At 41.3% G+C, this 17403-nt stretch overlaps 1 protein-coding gene across 1 annotated transcript; it reads right to left on the bottom strand.

The window, feature by feature from the left end:
• Window positions 1–1055: 1055 nt before the first annotated feature.
• Window positions 1056–14756, bottom strand: rasl10a (RAS-like, family 10, member A). The gene is made up of 3 exons (XM_069709473.1): window positions 13761–14756; window positions 5328–5452; window positions 1056–3341 (listed from the first exon to the last, which is right to left on the bottom strand). The coding sequence occupies exons 1-3, from the start codon at window positions 13974–13976 to the stop codon at window positions 3071–3073; spliced, it is 612 nt and encodes a 203-aa protein (XP_069565574.1). The 5' UTR covers window positions 13977–14756; the 3' UTR covers window positions 1056–3070.
• Between the last annotated feature and the right edge of the window lie 2647 nt (window positions 14757–17403).

The raw sequence follows: 17403 nt of genomic DNA, 5'->3' as shown, positions 1-17403 counted from the left end.
ATGGCCCTGGAGCCACTGCCTGTTTTTTATTTTTTTTTTATTTTGATTTTATACACTTTTATTAATCCCCGAGGGAAAATTTCTTCACTACAGCAGGGGGGCTCTCAGGGGGGAGATGCTGCATCAGGCTGCCACTAGCGCGGCGCCAGGTAACCTGACCTGAGGTGCATGTTTTTGGAAGATGGGAGGAAGCCGGAGAACCCGGAGAGAACCCACGCAAGCACAGGGAGAACATGCAAACTCCGCACAGAAAGGCCCAGGACCGGATTCGAACCCGGAACCTTTTTTTGCTGTGAGGTGACAGTGCTAACCACTGCACCACCGTGCCGCCCTTTATCGTAGTTCCCTGCACTATGACCTAATCCTGAAGCTGTTTTGTCAGAGGCATCAAATTCAGTTTCTTTACTTTATTATTTAATTTGATATTTAGCTTGCACGCTGTGTTATCCTAAATAAGAATGCATTTAATCAAAATCACCACAAAAGGAATGACACTTAATTGGGAATTTCCTTACAGAAAAAACACATACACATATGTTTCCCATGTTTTCCACATGGGCATGTGATCACATGTATGTCACATTTTTACCACATGTTGCAACATATAATGAGATTTCACATGGACATGTACATGGGTTTCACACATTACATCATTAAAATGTTCCAAAAACACATTTCCCATGTATACCTGTCGCATATGTGCACGATCACATGTGTATGTGATCACATGTGATCCCATGAGTTCATGCACAAATCATGTGTTTTTTCTGTAATGTTTGAAAGTGACAAGGTACATGCACAATGCACAGGACTCTCGATAAATTCAAAGAACCATAACTTTTTGACCCACCGTGATCTGGCCATCAATCAGGCCACACATGGAGTACAGTACCATGCACCGTCCAGAGATAACTACATTGATGTCATTATCACACTGCCACCTTAGATGAAAGTAACCAAGTTAAATCACTGCAGAATTCACCATAAGCTCATCAACTGCACGGTGTTCAGGCCAGTTTTCTGCCTCTGATTTGGCTCTTGATAACATCGCTGTACCACAAGATGGCAATATTCTCAAAACGATCTTGATGTGGTGTAACAATTGCACACTACTGAAAAGTGACCAGAGTAAGGTTGCCATTCTCAAATGCATTTAATAATTCATTGTGTCAAAAAACAAACAAACAAAAATGAGAATAAAATTGCTCACAGTACTAACGCCATAAAAATAAATACAAGTCATGTTTCTGATAAAAAACTGTAGCCCTTTTTATTTGAAAATGCGGACACAAACAAACTGATGAGAACTCATGCTACACACAGTTGCTTTCTATTATCTCTGCTACATATTTCTCTTTTTCTTTAATAGAAAAACAAAACAAAACGAACACAGCCGTCTGCCCTGATTGAAGGGTTCAACACTACATCTTAGAGAGAATCATGAGCCTGTGCTCTCACATGCCAGTGAAAAACAACCACATTCACTCCACTCAGCTGTCCGAAAACCATGTATTACAAAAAATTAAACACAATATCACATTTTCACATCAGTGCAATTAAACCCTGACCCGTTGGCTCTACCAACAAAAGCATGCAAGTCAATTACTCCATGAATCACTCTTATGTACAATAGGTCTGCTTTCTCTCAGTGCAGGCCTATAATCACAAAGTACCGACCGAGGCCTAATAAAATGAAAAAGCAACTGTTAATCTCACAGCATTACCAATTAGATAGTATTCAGATACTGATATGAAAGCTAATGATCCAGTATTATCTGTGAGGCCCTCATAAGACATTTTATGGAAGCCATTGTGCTCTGCTTCCTTATTTCTGCAGGATATCTGAGCGCAAGTGGATAAATATTTACTGTATTTGAGGCCTTTTTAATAAAATGTTGGGGTTTGTAAAGCTTGTCAGGATATGCCTGTGCAATTTTATTGCTGCTTCCTAATACAAAATTTCAACATCTGTCTCTTATCTTGCTGTGTCTGTCCTTTGCTATAGCTGGAATGTTAACTATCAAATCTGCCTTTCTCTGTCTCCCCCACTTACTTGCTCTCTCTCTCTTCCTCTATCACACACACACACACACACACACACACACACACACACACACACACACACACACACACACACACACACACACACACACACACACACACACACACACACACACACACACACAAATAACCACATTGCGTGTACAGGTTCTTGTTTCAGGCTCTGCAGCCTCTTGCAGGTCCCCAGTTACCTGGATTTAATGTATTCATCAAAAACAGACACTGAGTGAGAGGGGGGAGAAGATTAAAGTCCTATAGTACATCAGGATAAAGGACTGCAGTATTTTCTACTGCAAGACAACCTTAAAACATCCTTCGTCTGAACAAACATTTACCGAAGGTCAAATTTGTAATAAGACAGGAAAAGAAAAAAAAATGCAGGCTACCTCTCAGAATCTAAAATTAAACACCATCTAATCATATCTATCTATGTACATTTTGAGATAATCTCCCCAAAAATTTATATTTTTGCTCTTTCCATCCTTTTTGACCTTTACCCTCACACCCTCAAACTAATCCAAATATGTCAGGTATGAGCTTCTGCTGTTGACCTTACTAAATGTGACAAATTCAAAAGGAAGACTTGATGATATTGCTGCCTCTCCATTTTGAGTCTCACAAACCCAGCATCTATCCTGTCAGGCCCAGCTATAGACCTGCTGCTGTGTCATTTTGGGAAGCACAGCCTGAAATGTTGAGTTAATGTGAGAAAAATAACTGTGCTATGCAAACTGTGTTGGTGTTCACCTTGTTTTTTTTCCCACCTCCTTCCTTATTTCCACACAAATGGCAGAATCTGACTCGGAAGTGGTAGGATGACCATGTGTGACATTTTAATGTCTTTTACAGCGCAAAAGTCTAATAAACCTCATTATGAAAAATCAGCTCAGTAAAGCAGGAGGCCACAGGGTATATTTTCCAGCCATTTTGATAAAAAAAAAAAAAAAAAAGTCCTTTCTCCACTGCCTCTCCACTCCTGAGTTGGGAGGGGTGGAGGGAACTCTCAGGGTCACATGATGGTGCAGCGATTTCTCTGTAGCGCCCCCTGAAGACGGATGGAGGTGTGGTTCTGGCGCATGCCCCGTGCCACAGCAATGCCCAGCAGCTCCTTGAAGAGCAGGATTACATGCCAGTTAAACTTGGCAGAGCACTCCACATAGCCGCACTTCCAGGTCTTCTTCACTAGGACTGACACCGCCCTCCGAGGCATGAAGCGCTGCCGCTGCAAATCTCTCTTGTTACCCACTACTAAGATTGGCACCTCGCTGCTGCTGCCTTCTCTGCAGGAGGAAGAACAAGGTTAATTTCATAAACCGCAGTTATCATCTTGGTGTTTGTCACAGTGGTTGTCTGTATGTAGTTTTTCCTTCCTCCTGAGGTGTGTGGGGGCGGGCGGGAGGATTAGAGCTCAGAGGCTCCAGGGGCCTCCCACCACAATCTGCAGGGGTTGGTTTACAGCATTACTAAATGTGAAAATGTATGGCAAGCCCGACGTAGTTATACATTTGTGTCTCAACACCTTCATTTGTAAAGCTTGTGCTAATGATAAACATCAAGTCTAACCATTTTCAATAATATCTGATTGGTGGTGGTTTAGAAATGCAATCTGAGGCTCTAATTAAATAGAGTTTTATCACAGCATGTGGAGAAGTCGCTTGAGGAAATAGTAAATTGGATTATATTGGAGGATTTTCAACAATAAGATAAATTTGTACTGCTTGGTTGGGAGCAAATTCATAGGATTATCGTTTTTTATTGAAAACGAATACCTTTGGGATATATATTATTCAAAAAATATAGAACGGCCGAAGTCAAGTTGAATTCACTGAAGACTTTTAAGTCAGGTTCGTTTTGAAACTTGAAGGAGCAGTGATGTGTCTGAGCACAATACATTTGCTGACTTGCTGCTTAGTGTCAGCTGTGTCAGAGGTATAAAAATTGTTAAAGCTGTTCCTCTAATGATGAATGGAAGTTTCTTTTTGGTACATGCTGCCACATCTTTTGAAAAGGACTTGCTCTTTTATACTTATTTGCACATCTGTCTTGTCAGATGGACAGATAGCTCAACGATATTAAAGACATTGAGACAGAGAGATGTACAGTACAATTTTCAAGTCCTGAGGCAAAGTTCTTAAAAATGGAGTTGAAAACTGCATCGCAGCCAACTTCTCACTTTTCTCCTTTTCGCAGGCTGTGCTTACATAACAGACTCAAACAAGATCTCTGAGCATATCTGATCATGGATTGAGTATTTTCACAGAATGAGATGTTCAGGCTGCGTGTGCATGCATCTGTTTGTGAGAATTATGGGGAACTATACATCAGGGATGGCATGAAAACTGCCATAAGCCTAACTAAACTGAAGGGAGGATTCATGCATGAGAGCTACAAAATCGAACAGAAAAATAAGGTTTTCCTGGTTCTGAACAGATTTCTGTTGAACAGGAGCATTCAACCAAATATTTAGTTGCTAAATTCTGAAAAAGCCTTGATTGCTGTTACATTATGTGTCCCTTCTCTGCTCTCTCCTTTTCTCCTCCAGTGTGACATCAGTGCTTCGTCCTATGATTACACATTTCTCCTGTTTTCTATTCATCTTGCATTCACCCTTCCTTCTCTGTCAGCTGGTAATAATGGGGATTCTGTTTTGGGCCATAAACACTTATGGTTAAACATGAGGAGCTGCTAGAAAGTGGGGATGAACCACTGCGGCAGTTTGGTCATGTACAACACAGCAAACCAATGAGGCTATTCAATGTACCTTATTATGTAAATATATACAGGTACGCCAGTATTGAGGATGATAGAAGAGGCAGTGCTTTTTTTTATTGGTCATTGTGCCCAGTAGTGTTCAGTCTTTTTGGCTCATACATAAGTACAAAGTAATTCAGGAGACATTTATTGTGTGTTATCTCTCTGTGATATTGAGGACTCTGAAAAATAAAAGCAGAAATATCCCCACAAATAATCTTTTAAATCACTAGTGACGTCTCATGCAGCAACCCTAGAATCAAATGTCATTGCTAATCTGTCAGAATGTAGGGAGGAGTGTACTGAATTAAAAGATATCACAACAAGCAGTCTAAATGTCATTGTCACAATCATGTAATTGTACGGCTTTCTGACAGGCAGTGGAATTGCATGCTGTCTCAAGACGGCTGACAGGCGGATTTCATTAGAAATCACCAGTGAGGGATAACAAGCTGGATGTCAGTGGATGTAAGTTCAGTAACTGTCTGGGCAGCAGAGCGTGTGATTGACCATACCTGTGCTCAACTATCTGTTGTCTGATCATTTTGACATATTCAAAGCTCTCCACGCAACAGATATCGTACACAAGGATGTAAGCGTTGGCATTGCGGACACCCCTGCAGCGTAAATCCAGCCACTCCTAAAGGACAGAGAAAAACAGAAGTAAATAAATAAATGATTATGGCCAAGAGATATTTTAGCCACGCTTCAGGGATGACGTGTTCTCTGCCGGAGAAATATCTCACAAATTTGCTGGATGCATTGGCAAAGAACTTTGTACAAACAGTCAAGGTTCAGAGGTAATGTATCCTTATGACTTTGTTCAAAATGTCAACATGAGGTTATTTGTTGGTTTGAGTAAAATGTCTCATCAACTAGTGAGGATGTTCCCAAACTTGTCAGACCATGTACAACCAAACCAAATTTCTCAAGTACAACTTCCCACTGCAGATACCAGCATTTAAAAAATAAAATAAAAAAAATAAAAAAACTCAATGAGAATGCCTAATCCACTCAGGTGCCCCTCAGCTGCTCAACTACTGATTCACTCCTCTTCGCTATTGCAAGGTTTGTTTGGTCTGTAAGGTCCAGCATGATCACTTCCCTCTCAAGTGTTTTTTTTGTTTGTTTTTTTTACCTTGTAGCCAGTTAAAAAATTTCAATTATTGAGTTTGATAAGATAATCAACTGAGGAGTCTGAATCAGTCTGCGTCAAGCTAATGTTAGCTTTATAAGGACGTACATGACACCAGTACCACAGTGAGGGGAATCACTGAATTAGAGAGTAGATTGTTGTAAATTTGGGTCCTCATCGGGGTAAATTGTATTGTCTTTTGCCAGTAGCTTAATTGTCAAACCAAAAATTGTATTCATACTTTGATTGATAACTAAATACCTTTAAAACTATTGAGATATTCTCATCATGGCCTCAGTTCTACTTTGTGTTTTGCGCTACTTAGCAAATGTTTGCTTGCGTACGTGCAAAACTAAGACGGTAAACATTCTAAGTATTTCCTGCTAAACATCATCATCATTGTTGGCGTTGTCAGTGTGAGCATGTTAGCATGTAGATATCAACATTTAGCTCAAAGCATGAGCTTCTAGCATATAATGCACACACGCATAGAATTACACCAGAGAGCAGCGAACAGATCCGCATGCTGCATGTGTTTTTGTAATTATTCCAAAGTAATTTGGCTCAATGTCATGGGTTGGTGGCCGCTGCTGTGGAAAAAGTGCAGAGTTAATTAATTCTTTGCTGGCAGGGCTCTGGGAGTCTGCACAGCCTAAAACAAAGTCACCAAACGTGATGGCCACCCAGCAGAAAGCACTGCACAGTCTCCTCGTTACACATTTTCAAGGACAATGACAGAGGTTAGAGATAAGCAAACACATGGCCGTCTGTCAGGAGAAGAGAAAAAAAAAAGAACACAATGTTTAACTTTAATTGCTGTTTGGCTGAGCTTGGTGATGCAGTGTTGTACATCCAGTGTGTCAAAAAGCAACATTTGTTTGATACTAATTAGTTTCAAAGTGTTTTTTTTAAGCACATACAGTTATACAAGTGAGTACATTTGCCGCAGTTTACTGCGGGACAATTGTTTCAATAGAAATGCGTTGACCTATTCCTCTATTCATGCTGTGTTTTCCCAGGCTCTCGCCATCCTCACTGCCTCTAATAGCATGCAATGAATTTAGAAATATTTCATCTGATAAAATACAGAGGGGAAAATAGGAGAAGTTCAGGGGGAGGGGGAAAAAAATCAGCACAGGGCAGGAAATGAGAAAACAAAAGCAGCCCTCTGACTATGCCGAAAAGATGAAAAAGGCAGCAGTGGATCAAGGGATGAGCAGACACGGTGTCAACATAACCTCCGGTACTGCTGCAAACTGCTAATGAAGGGTCTGGAGTCTGAGACTGTCATGAAGTCAATTCATTTCAGGCAAACTGTGGAGAGTGGGACTAAACCGTACAAGAAATGGAGCAATGCTTGAGCTAGTTCAGGCAGCCAACTCGAGCTGCTCCACTTTACATCATGAGACAGGCCTCATACACCATAGTCATCTAAGATGCAAAGCCTCCCAGTTTGGTTGTCTATTTAGGCTGCAAAAAATTCCCACCTCTCTCCTTCGCCTGTCAACGTCTCTCCTGCCTTGTGTCAGTACTGCTGCGTTTACTTATAGTCCCACCACCAGCCCATAACATCCACCTGCAGGCTCCAGGAGGGTTTAATATATTTATATAATATAGTTGCTCATCACTTCCCATCTAATCACATCTGCAGGGAGTGATTAGGCCAGAGTTGAGACGCTAGACTGTAACTATGTTCGGCTGCTGCAATAAACATTTCAAAAATGAGTTGTCTGACTGAAATTATTAAGTAAAACTGATTCAGCACTAACTGTTGCAATACACCAACTATACGGCAGAACCTTGGAGTTACACGGGGTTGGGCAGTGGGGACATGATTTTATGACGCAGGGTCTTAAAGATGTAGTTTAACATCTCGGGAATTTTTTTTTTGCTGGGAATTAGATGAAAAGACCAAAACCACTCTGATATCCACACACTATGTGAAGCAGAAACCATCTGCTGCTTATCTTGGCTTAACATAAAGACTTGAAGCAGGGAAAAGCATCTACCTTGGCTCTCTCCAATTGTTAAAAAAAAAAAAAAAAAAAATCAGCCCTCCTGCACCTTAAGCTTGCTAGTTACCGTGTTACACTGATTAACTTAAACCAACATGAAGTGTAAAAAGTTGTGGCTTTAAAGAGGGTTAGGTGTTAGAATATGTCCTGTTTTATGGTCGCCATGAAGTTGCCAGAGAAACAAAAATGTCCAGGAAGCTGAACAGGAAGTTTAATGGCTCGTACCACCGCATTTCCTAAAAATGTCAAATTCCTTTAGTTTAACTTTAAAATAGTTAAATTCCTGTTTATCAGCTTGTAGATGTATTTCACTTTGTGACTGGGATTTTTCTGAATTGCGAGCATTTTTTTTTTAAAGTTGTCTCTGCAGTTTATTGTGTCATATGCTGCCATGATTTTCAAAGCTGCTCTGCTTGATGTATTTGATGTTTTTTGGCTGATGCACCTGAACCTTGGATACACATGATTTGGCCTCTGTGGAGCTCTCTTTGTTGTATCGTACTGCTTTGAAAACTGAGATATCAAAGTGGTGATTGTCAAATCTCTTTTAAATTTTATGCTTCTAATTAGCATGCAAGCTAATGTGATCCAGGTTAGTAGCAGCAATGCTGCTTAATTTGCTACAGTGTTGAAGTCATTTTCCATGTGGTTTTTATGTTACTTTTTTCTGCCACAGCTTGTGCAGATTGCGATGAGAAAAGTAAAATTGTATTACATTGCTGTCAAGGTTGGAGAAAATGCGCTTCTCAAATTAACAGTGTACAGTCTGTATCATGAAGATCAGCTGATAATATGAGACAGGGGAGGTGAAGGGAAAAGGCGCTGATCAGTGTAAGCTCTAATGATGATGCTAACACATCAGTGAGGATTAATTTGCCATCTTTCAGTTTGGAGGAGGATATTTGTAGGTTTGTGCCTCACATCAGCAGGAAGATAATGAGGCCGATCAAGTATAGAGACAAGAAAATTACTGCCCTCAAAAGTGAAATCGTGAGGAGACACGTTGTTAAAACTGGCGTGTGATTTTTTTATTTTTTTTTCCCCCTCTTCTTTAACAGGTTTTTCAGCAAGTTTTCATCAACAGGTTACACATTTAATTTCTTCTAATTACTTCTGTTGTAAAGCATCCACTCAATCTATTTCACAATTCTGTGAATTAGTGAGATGTTTTGCAGATGGCAATATTGATCCAGTTGTCTCTTGGAATGTTATTCCGCATTAATATAGTGCTCCCAGTCATAGCAAAGCACAATATCACCCTTTTCTGATTATTGACAAAGCTGACGACGTTAGATGCACACAGTGGCTTCAGTTGCAGCCTCACATCCCCTGGGCTAAAAATAGCTGCCTGTGTTCTCATCTCATATCTCTTTGCCATCCAAGTCCTGTTTTTAAACATGGAGGAGGGGCTAGAAGCAGCAACACTAATCTCCAAAGCCCAAACAAGAAAACACAGGCAAAACAAAGAAATAAAGAGAAGACGGTGCACCAGTACACTGCAGATGAACCGAAATCGAATCAATGCAAAATACATGTGTGGGCATGTTTATTTGTGTGCGCTTTCAGGATGTGAGAATGTGCTTGTGGGAGCGTGAACGTGAAGTGTGGTGCCACTGTCTGTATCATCCTGTCGGTCTTCATTCCAAAGTGCAGAAAAAGAGCATCTTATCCTTCGCTCCTCAAGAGCCAAACAGAACATGTTTCCCTGACAACCGTGGGCCACGGTCACTTTTCATCCAATTATGACAAAGCTGTCGTGACTCCTGATATTAGGGAGTCAGTTTAACGGTAATGACTAGTTGTGATGGATCAATACTTGAGCACAGGAGGGAGTCCAATGTAACCCGGTGGGGGAAGGGTGCTGAGCAATTAGAGATATGTCATACATAGGCCACGCTGGCTGATTTGCAATTAAAATCTATTACACCCCTTAGAGATGAAACTCCCATTACTCAACGATGACCTATACCCGGACAGCCATTAATATCGCTAGGCTTTATTGCTCTTTTGTGCAATTCACCTTGTTTGAGATCACGTGGAGAGGACAGTTAGTTTGCTGGTGTCTTGGTGTTAAAGGGATCAAGAAGGACTACTCATTGGCAATACAGTCATGAATTGTTGATTTTAGCCAACAAGGACTTTGCACGTGTTGGAACACCTTTAAAAGTATAGTTTGAAAATTTGGAGCATGCGCTTGTTTTTGTTTTTTTTGCAGGGTAGTTAGATGAGAAGATTAATGTTATATCTGCTGACCATTATGAGGGAAGATGCTGCCAGGGGCCTCTTAGCTTAATGTAGCTTAGTGCAAAGGCTGGGGGTACGAGGCTGCCTGAGTTTGCTCGGAGCTTATGAAATCCACTTTTCATCTTAAAGCGCATTGGTCAAAATATATATTTATTTTTTTTATTTTTTTTTAGTCCATAGAAAAGTATAAAAAACACAATTTTCAGTGAATGTTACATGCAGGTCTATTGGCTTGGCTGAGAACTGATGAGCTGTAGAGATGATGGAATCTTTGGACGTTGTTATCTTTGGACAGATACAGCCACATACACACAGCTAGGAGTGGTACTGTATCATTCTTCTAATATAACTCTCAACGAAGAAAGCAAATAAGTACAGTTCAATACTCAATTGTTCTTTTAATCATGTTTGCATTATGACAATTAAAATGTAAAATGTTGATTAAATGTTTATGTTCTAAAAACACATGTTTTATTTTAAAAGTCCTTTTAAATCATGTTGGCACCTATCACCAAAGTGATTTGTAAATTTCATGTGTGCTTCACAGCGGGCACACATATTTCTACTGTGTCTGCGAGAGGCAGTGACACAACATGTGACACGAAAAGAAATAATTTTCTTGGTGTTACCGCAGGAAGTATTGACAGAGACAACTGAGAAAAATGTCCAGAGAGAGGAGGGGAACATTTTGTGTGGGAGGAAGTCATGGAGATACATAATGTCTAGAACAAAATGAAAAGATTGAAAAATCATGCTGAATCTTCTGTCAGGCTTAAATCCATCTGTCATCACATCCTATTGACACACTGTGACAGATGCTCTCTAAAGGCAATACTATCAGGGACAGACACACTGCAAAGCAAATAAATCATGACACCTTCACAGCCTCACAGTGAAATAATAGAAATATTGCCTGTCTCCAGTGTTGGGCAGGATGAAAATGGCTGTGTATGTCTCAAGAATCCTGCCAGAGTATTACTGCCCTTCTTTCAGATATAATATGAACTGATGAGCAACTGCCAAGCTGCATCAGCATGGAGGCGGACTGACTCACTCCATTTTGCAGCTTAATCATCACAAATCTTGCAGGACATTATAAAACCTTAGTTGGTAGCCGTTACTTGAAGATTGTCCATTAAATTGCAAAATTTCTAATTGATTGCAGCAAATCCCCCCCTCTCTCCTTTGTTTTGTTTTTTTCCCAGCAGTATTCTAGCAGGGAATTGTGATGAAATTCAATTTGCTGTCTACAGCAAGTAAATTTGAGTGAGGGTTCTATGTGCTGGTACTACTCGCTGCTTATTATGTCAGAGGAGGGTAGTGACTCAAAAATGGCCCGCTCTCCCTGTGAATAGGGGATATCAGCAGACAAAACAAGAGAGGTGCTTCAGAACAAGCAAGGACATGACCAGAGAAGAAAAGAAAAAGCACAGCAGCCCTCACAGGGTCGTTCCTCAGCAAAGGACTACCCATAAACCTGTCTGATAGAAATGTTGTGGCTGGACTCGGCTAATGGTTTTCCACCTATCGCAAAGGGTCTGTCAAACAGAGGCCCTCTCACTGCAGTACCACTCTAAAATTAGCATGACATGTTCACACTATACGATGATGTCAGATGATGAAAACTGTGTGCTGAAAAGTGTTCTCATGTGACTCAACCCTCGGGACGCACACACTCTCACACTTAAACTCATGAGACACATCTTATTCCTGCTATCTGCTCACACCTACCAGCTGGTTCCCTAATGGGGGTTAAGCCTCATTTAGCTGAAAAAAAAAGAACAAACTCAATGTCCTTACAGAAGGTCTCTGTGGGCAGGAAACAATGAAGCACTCAGCAGACCTTTTAACACACTTCAATGAAATGTTAAATCTAGTGGAAGAGCTGTGTGTAATTATGACAGGTTGATCGCTCTGGCCACTCAGCCTGCCCCTCAGATGTTTTCTGAGTGCACAGCAAACCAACACTTTGGGAGGCCTCTCGTTCTAGCTGCTCTTTTGTTGTCTCCTACTCGGCCTGATCTCATTTTCCTAGTGCCACCTCTTCTGTGTAGATAACCACAGCTATTCTTGGGAGGTTCTGTGACACCGAAGGGGAGACAAGGAGGGAAACTTTTTGTGCAGCAGCAGCCGACAGCTTAGAGTAGTGACCTTGGAGATTTCTATCTTTAAAGAATCACAGCCTCTCCAATGAGGTTGCAATGGACAGAAATCAAACATACACCCTCAGTTGACAGAGACTTGGAGTTGGGCAGGTTGTTTTAGTAGCAGGGACCACTTATGTGCAGAAACACACACACCAAATCCATACTTGTTGCACTTTTGGGCTGGTAAAAGAATAAAAAGGAATTTACCAAAAGGATTTTTTTTTTTGTCTGAAAGGTTCCGATTTTTCAAGTCTAGTTTAAAACAATCCCCACGTGCCCATACATTAAGTACATTGGAAGAGTTTTGGTCGCTGTAATAGATCCTCCTTTAAAAAAATCCCATCCTAATGCAATTTAACTGTTCTGTAAACTGGTGGACAAAATCCACAGTTGTATTTCTGTGTATTCTGTGTAAAAAAAAAAAGTATTTTAAAGTTTATTTGAAGCTAATACAATGCTGGACAAATCAAGCCGCTTTCTTCCAAAGTTACAATCTTTTTAAATTCCCTCTTTGTGTGTCCACAGTGGCGGAAGAGCAACACAAAGACGGGATTTAGGACTAATAAGATTATTAAAAATATATTTTTACTCAGAATGAGAGCTGTGGAATTTGTCACCCGTCACTTAACTTGGAACCGTATAAAGAAGGACTCTCTATGGGGATAATATTAATGTGCATCTTGAGACTCAAAAAATGTGAACCCTTCATTAAAAAAGAGAAAACCCCAGGAGAGGAAAAGCTCCAGGCAATTCCCCTTAATCTGAAGATTCGTGGTGACAAAGAAGAAACAAAAGATCTGCTGTGCAAAGTGACGACACTAACCTTTGGAATGTGGAGCCACAGTAAGGTGCATTTTTGCTATGATCCTGTATTCAGACATGTCTCCAACTAATGAGGTGTGGCATCTGACCTGTGACCATGAATAAAAGGGCAGTGTGTTCTATTTTTTTTAAACATTTACCTGTAGGTGATGACTGCAGCACTAGCTATCATTTTCTATGCATAAAATCCAGATTCAACATAATCACCAGCTGCATAATGTAATCAGCTCATGAAAACGTGAAATATGTTGAAGACATCTTACGATCAATAAACAACAATAAGAGTTCCCTTCCTTGTGAGGGGGTTGAGAGAGTTTTCAACGTCAAAGTGAAGCTCTGAGGCTTTAACTCAGTCGGGTCGCCATAGCAACTAGTTGACTAGGAACAACTGATAGTGATAGAAGAAGAAATTAAATTGTTGTTTTTTGCTTTGGGAAATGTGCGAACAGACGGGAACTTTTAAAATTAAGTAGAGATTAAATAAATGAGAAGTAGATTCAGGCAGAATGGATCACTAATGTTTGCATAAATCCATCTCTGATGAAGTTCAACATCTATCTAAGTCCTGAGACAGAGACATGATACCTGGCTGGAGCTCGATGGAAAAGAGGAGATTGGCGGGACGTCCAAAATCTTCAGCTCATACATGCTCCCGTTCAGTATGACGGAGGGTCTGTACACATATCTGGCCCTGGTCGGCGTGTACACCTCCGAGAAATCGTTATAGATGAACTGGCGGATTATAGAAGTTTTCCCCACTCCGGGAGCACCGATGACTGCGATACTCAGCGTCTCCACCATTCCTGGAGCACGAGTTCAGCACCATGGACAGCGACGACGACGACAACGACAGATGTGACCGCCCAGGAGCGCAGCTGGCCGCCGCTGTTTGTTGCTGCTCTGCTGGAATTCAATGCGCCGCTGCCCCTTTAACGAGCAGCCTCTAAATCACCTTAACCGGGTTCAACAGCGTGCGAGAAACGAATCAGTGGGCGAATTAATCACCCACCCGTCGAGCACAGAGAGGAAACTTTATCTCCAGGGTGAGGGTGAAATGAAAGGAACCACGCAGCTTGCAGATTGTCAGAATTGAAGCTCAACCATGATCACGCAAATGGGGGGCATTTTCGCCACCTCCGCAAGCCAACGCAAAGAGAGAAACTCTTTGTTTTCAGGGGACATCCCCAGGAAACCTCGTCCCCAGAGAGGAAGCATGAAGGTCCGTCCTTGTCGGCTCCACATGGATATAATCTTATCCCGACTAGTGTCTGACCTTGTCCAAACGCACAGGAGCCCTCGGTGTCTTCATTGATTATCTCCTCTGCACCTCTCACTCATTTCAACCGATGCACCACCAGCGCGCTCCTCCTCCATCACAGGGAGGATGGGCGCACACCCGCCAGGCTCGTAAATAAGCTTTCCACGTGTTCTGAGATCGGATGCAACCCCATAACCTTCGATGAGAGAAATATCACTTTACATCTATGTGTTTCAAGAGAGAAAAAGCAATCCACAGAGCCAGCAGACGTGCGTTTTCTGAAAAGGCATCTGGAGTATATTGACGAGCGTTGTGTGTCTGCCGTTGGAAAGACAGGTTCTCTCTCTCTCTCTCTCTCTCTCTCTCTCTCTCTCTCTCTCTCTCATCACTTGCAATACCCTCTGCCCGGCTCATCCAATAGGATCCTGTCGTCTGCAAGGCGTGTGAAAGCTTCGGGCTCCTGTACGCCGCAAAATACATGGTAAAGGAACACATCATCTCTGTGAGGGTCATATAGGAGCTGCGTAAAGACTGGGCATCATATTTACTGAGGTGACTTATTACTGGACAGGGTCCCCGGGCAGGGCAGAGGCGATGTGTGCCATCAATCACAGCTGGGACAAGTCGGAGGAATAAACATCTCACATGTCATGCTCCCTCAAGAACTGGAGATGAGCTTGTAACACCTGGAAAAGTCAAACACTTTCTATAAGAGACACGGGTAAGCTTTAACTTATGGCTTTATAAATTAGCCTATTATTAATAAGAGCAACGTTTGAGAGTCCATGTCTGAGGTTGAAGCAAGAGCCGATGTTTATCCTTTCTATTTGGCACTTTAGTAATGTTAGTGATTTATTAATAAACGCTGATGGACTTTCCACTGAGCCACCAGGTCTGCAGTTACAAATGCAGGCCGTTATATGCTAATGATATAATGTCAGATAAAGGCTTTTGGCAACTATCCACAAAGTCTGCTGTAGTAATTGGAGGATAGACATCAGCCAAGGAGATTTTTTTTTTTAATAGATTTTATAACACTTCTCCAAAGCATTTGTAAATTGCTCTTATGAAGGCTGTTTTACCTCAAAAGATAACAAATGGGGAATCTATAAATACCTGCATTGGAAAACGCATGACAGATCACGTGATGAACGTCCAAGCAAGAAAAATCTCATTGATTCCGGAAGTTGTTCGACCAAGACGAGGTGCGAGCTGAATTTATGGGCTTTCAGATGTAATGGTCCGGATGTTCCTTCATGCGTTATGTTTGCCTTCAAAGACTGGGTACCACATAGACCGTATACTGTACAGTGTAGCGCCATCTTTTTAACCTTCAGAGCTTTATGATGTAAACCAAACCACAGGACTGTGTCTCACAAAAAAAAAAAAAAAAACATTTGGGGCCTGATTTACTAAAGGTTTGCGCAAACTTCACACCACCCGCAAAAAAAACATGTCCAAGCAGATCTACTAAGGACGTCCAGTGAGGATGGCGGAGATGCAGGAAACCAAAGAATACGTTGAGAACGTGTTTTTACACCCGTGGAAACATTACCGAAATGACAGAGGGAAAAATTATTCAGACATATCGTTTGTCCAGCGATGAAATTTCTGAGTTATTGGATGAACTGAATGATGATTGACAGGCAACAACAAGGAGGAACCACGAAATACCAGCAATTAAAAAACGTTGTACGACTCAGCATTGTCCTGCCTCTGGGTCATTCCAGCGTATCGCTGCTCGGATGTCCAACCCAGTCCCCCTTATTCAGGTGTGCTGTCGCAGATGCTGAATGTGTCCCGCAGAATTCACAGGTAGACTTTATAAGGTTCACGAGCACTCGCGAGACACTGAATGAAAATAATTCACCTGCTCACCAAAGAAAGATCTGGACCTGCTGATCGGTGTTTGTTAGAGGATCTCACCCACCGTCCTTCCGGTTATATTTGCCGACGTTTTATTATTAAGCCTTTTTTTCGCCTTTTGTTTTTTTCCCACAGTATTGACTTCCTTGCTGATAATCTCCTATATAGCGTTTTGTTCTTGTTATATTTATATTTCTTAATTTCACTGAGATCAGATTTCCTTTTGCGGTCGCTGTTTTTCATGGCTGGAATCACTTTAACACACGCAAACATCTCATTTAAATACAGCGATTTACACCTGATTTCAATGACGCAATTACTCTTAGTAAATCGCGCAAAACGGGTGCAAAAAGAAAAGTGCAAACTTTTGGAAGGAACACGCAATTTAGTACCCTTTATTTGAGATCTTAGTACATCAGGCCCTTGGTGTACAGACTCAATGTGTTAATTCGGTAAAACTTTTCCAGTGTGGTGCGATATAAACCATTTGTTAAATGTATAAATGCTGAATGCTATGCTATTTAACAGTTAAAACAAAAAAAAACTTTCTTGGTGTGCAAATTGTTTGGAAGATAATACAGGTTGAGTCTTTACCAAAAAACAGTAATGTGGCGCCCCCTATTGGGATGCATTCATCACAGGATCGATATTATAGATCATTTATTAGCAGAAGAGAGTCTCATGGCACTCATCACAGCTTTGGATTACTGACTTTTCACTGGTCAGTGACTCCGCATCACTGAAGACTGCAGACCTTCATCATTCACAGAGGAGCTGATCTGAGATGAGACTTAAAAAAACAAACACCTGCCACTGTTTCAGAGCAGCTGCTCTGCCGTGAGGCTGCTCTCTGTGGGGGATAAAGCTCAGACAAACAGTCATGGACCAAGGCTGAACACGGAGAGCCTGCTGACTTTGCATACAAAAATGTTCAGGTCCCCCATGAGAGAAGATCCCCAAACACCTCAATTGGTCATCGATGATTGTAAAGTATGGTGTGAAAACAGTGGGCTTTTAGGGCCTCTGGGAAGGTGGAATTTAACGAGCAAAACGGAGATAATGTTTTACATCCTGTGACACTGGGACTTTGACATTAGCAGAAGG

The sequence above is a fragment of the Brachyistius frenatus genome, unplaced genomic scaffold, assembly GCF_029030835.1.
Source record: "Brachyistius frenatus isolate BFR_SWC_R1_liver_20210118 unplaced genomic scaffold, ASM2903083v1 Contig_83, whole genome shotgun sequence".
NCBI classification, from domain to species: Eukaryota; Metazoa; Chordata; class Actinopteri; family Embiotocidae; genus Brachyistius; species Brachyistius frenatus.
The sequence above is the reverse complement of the archived record's forward strand: the minus strand, read 5'-3'. Positions and strand labels throughout refer to the sequence as shown.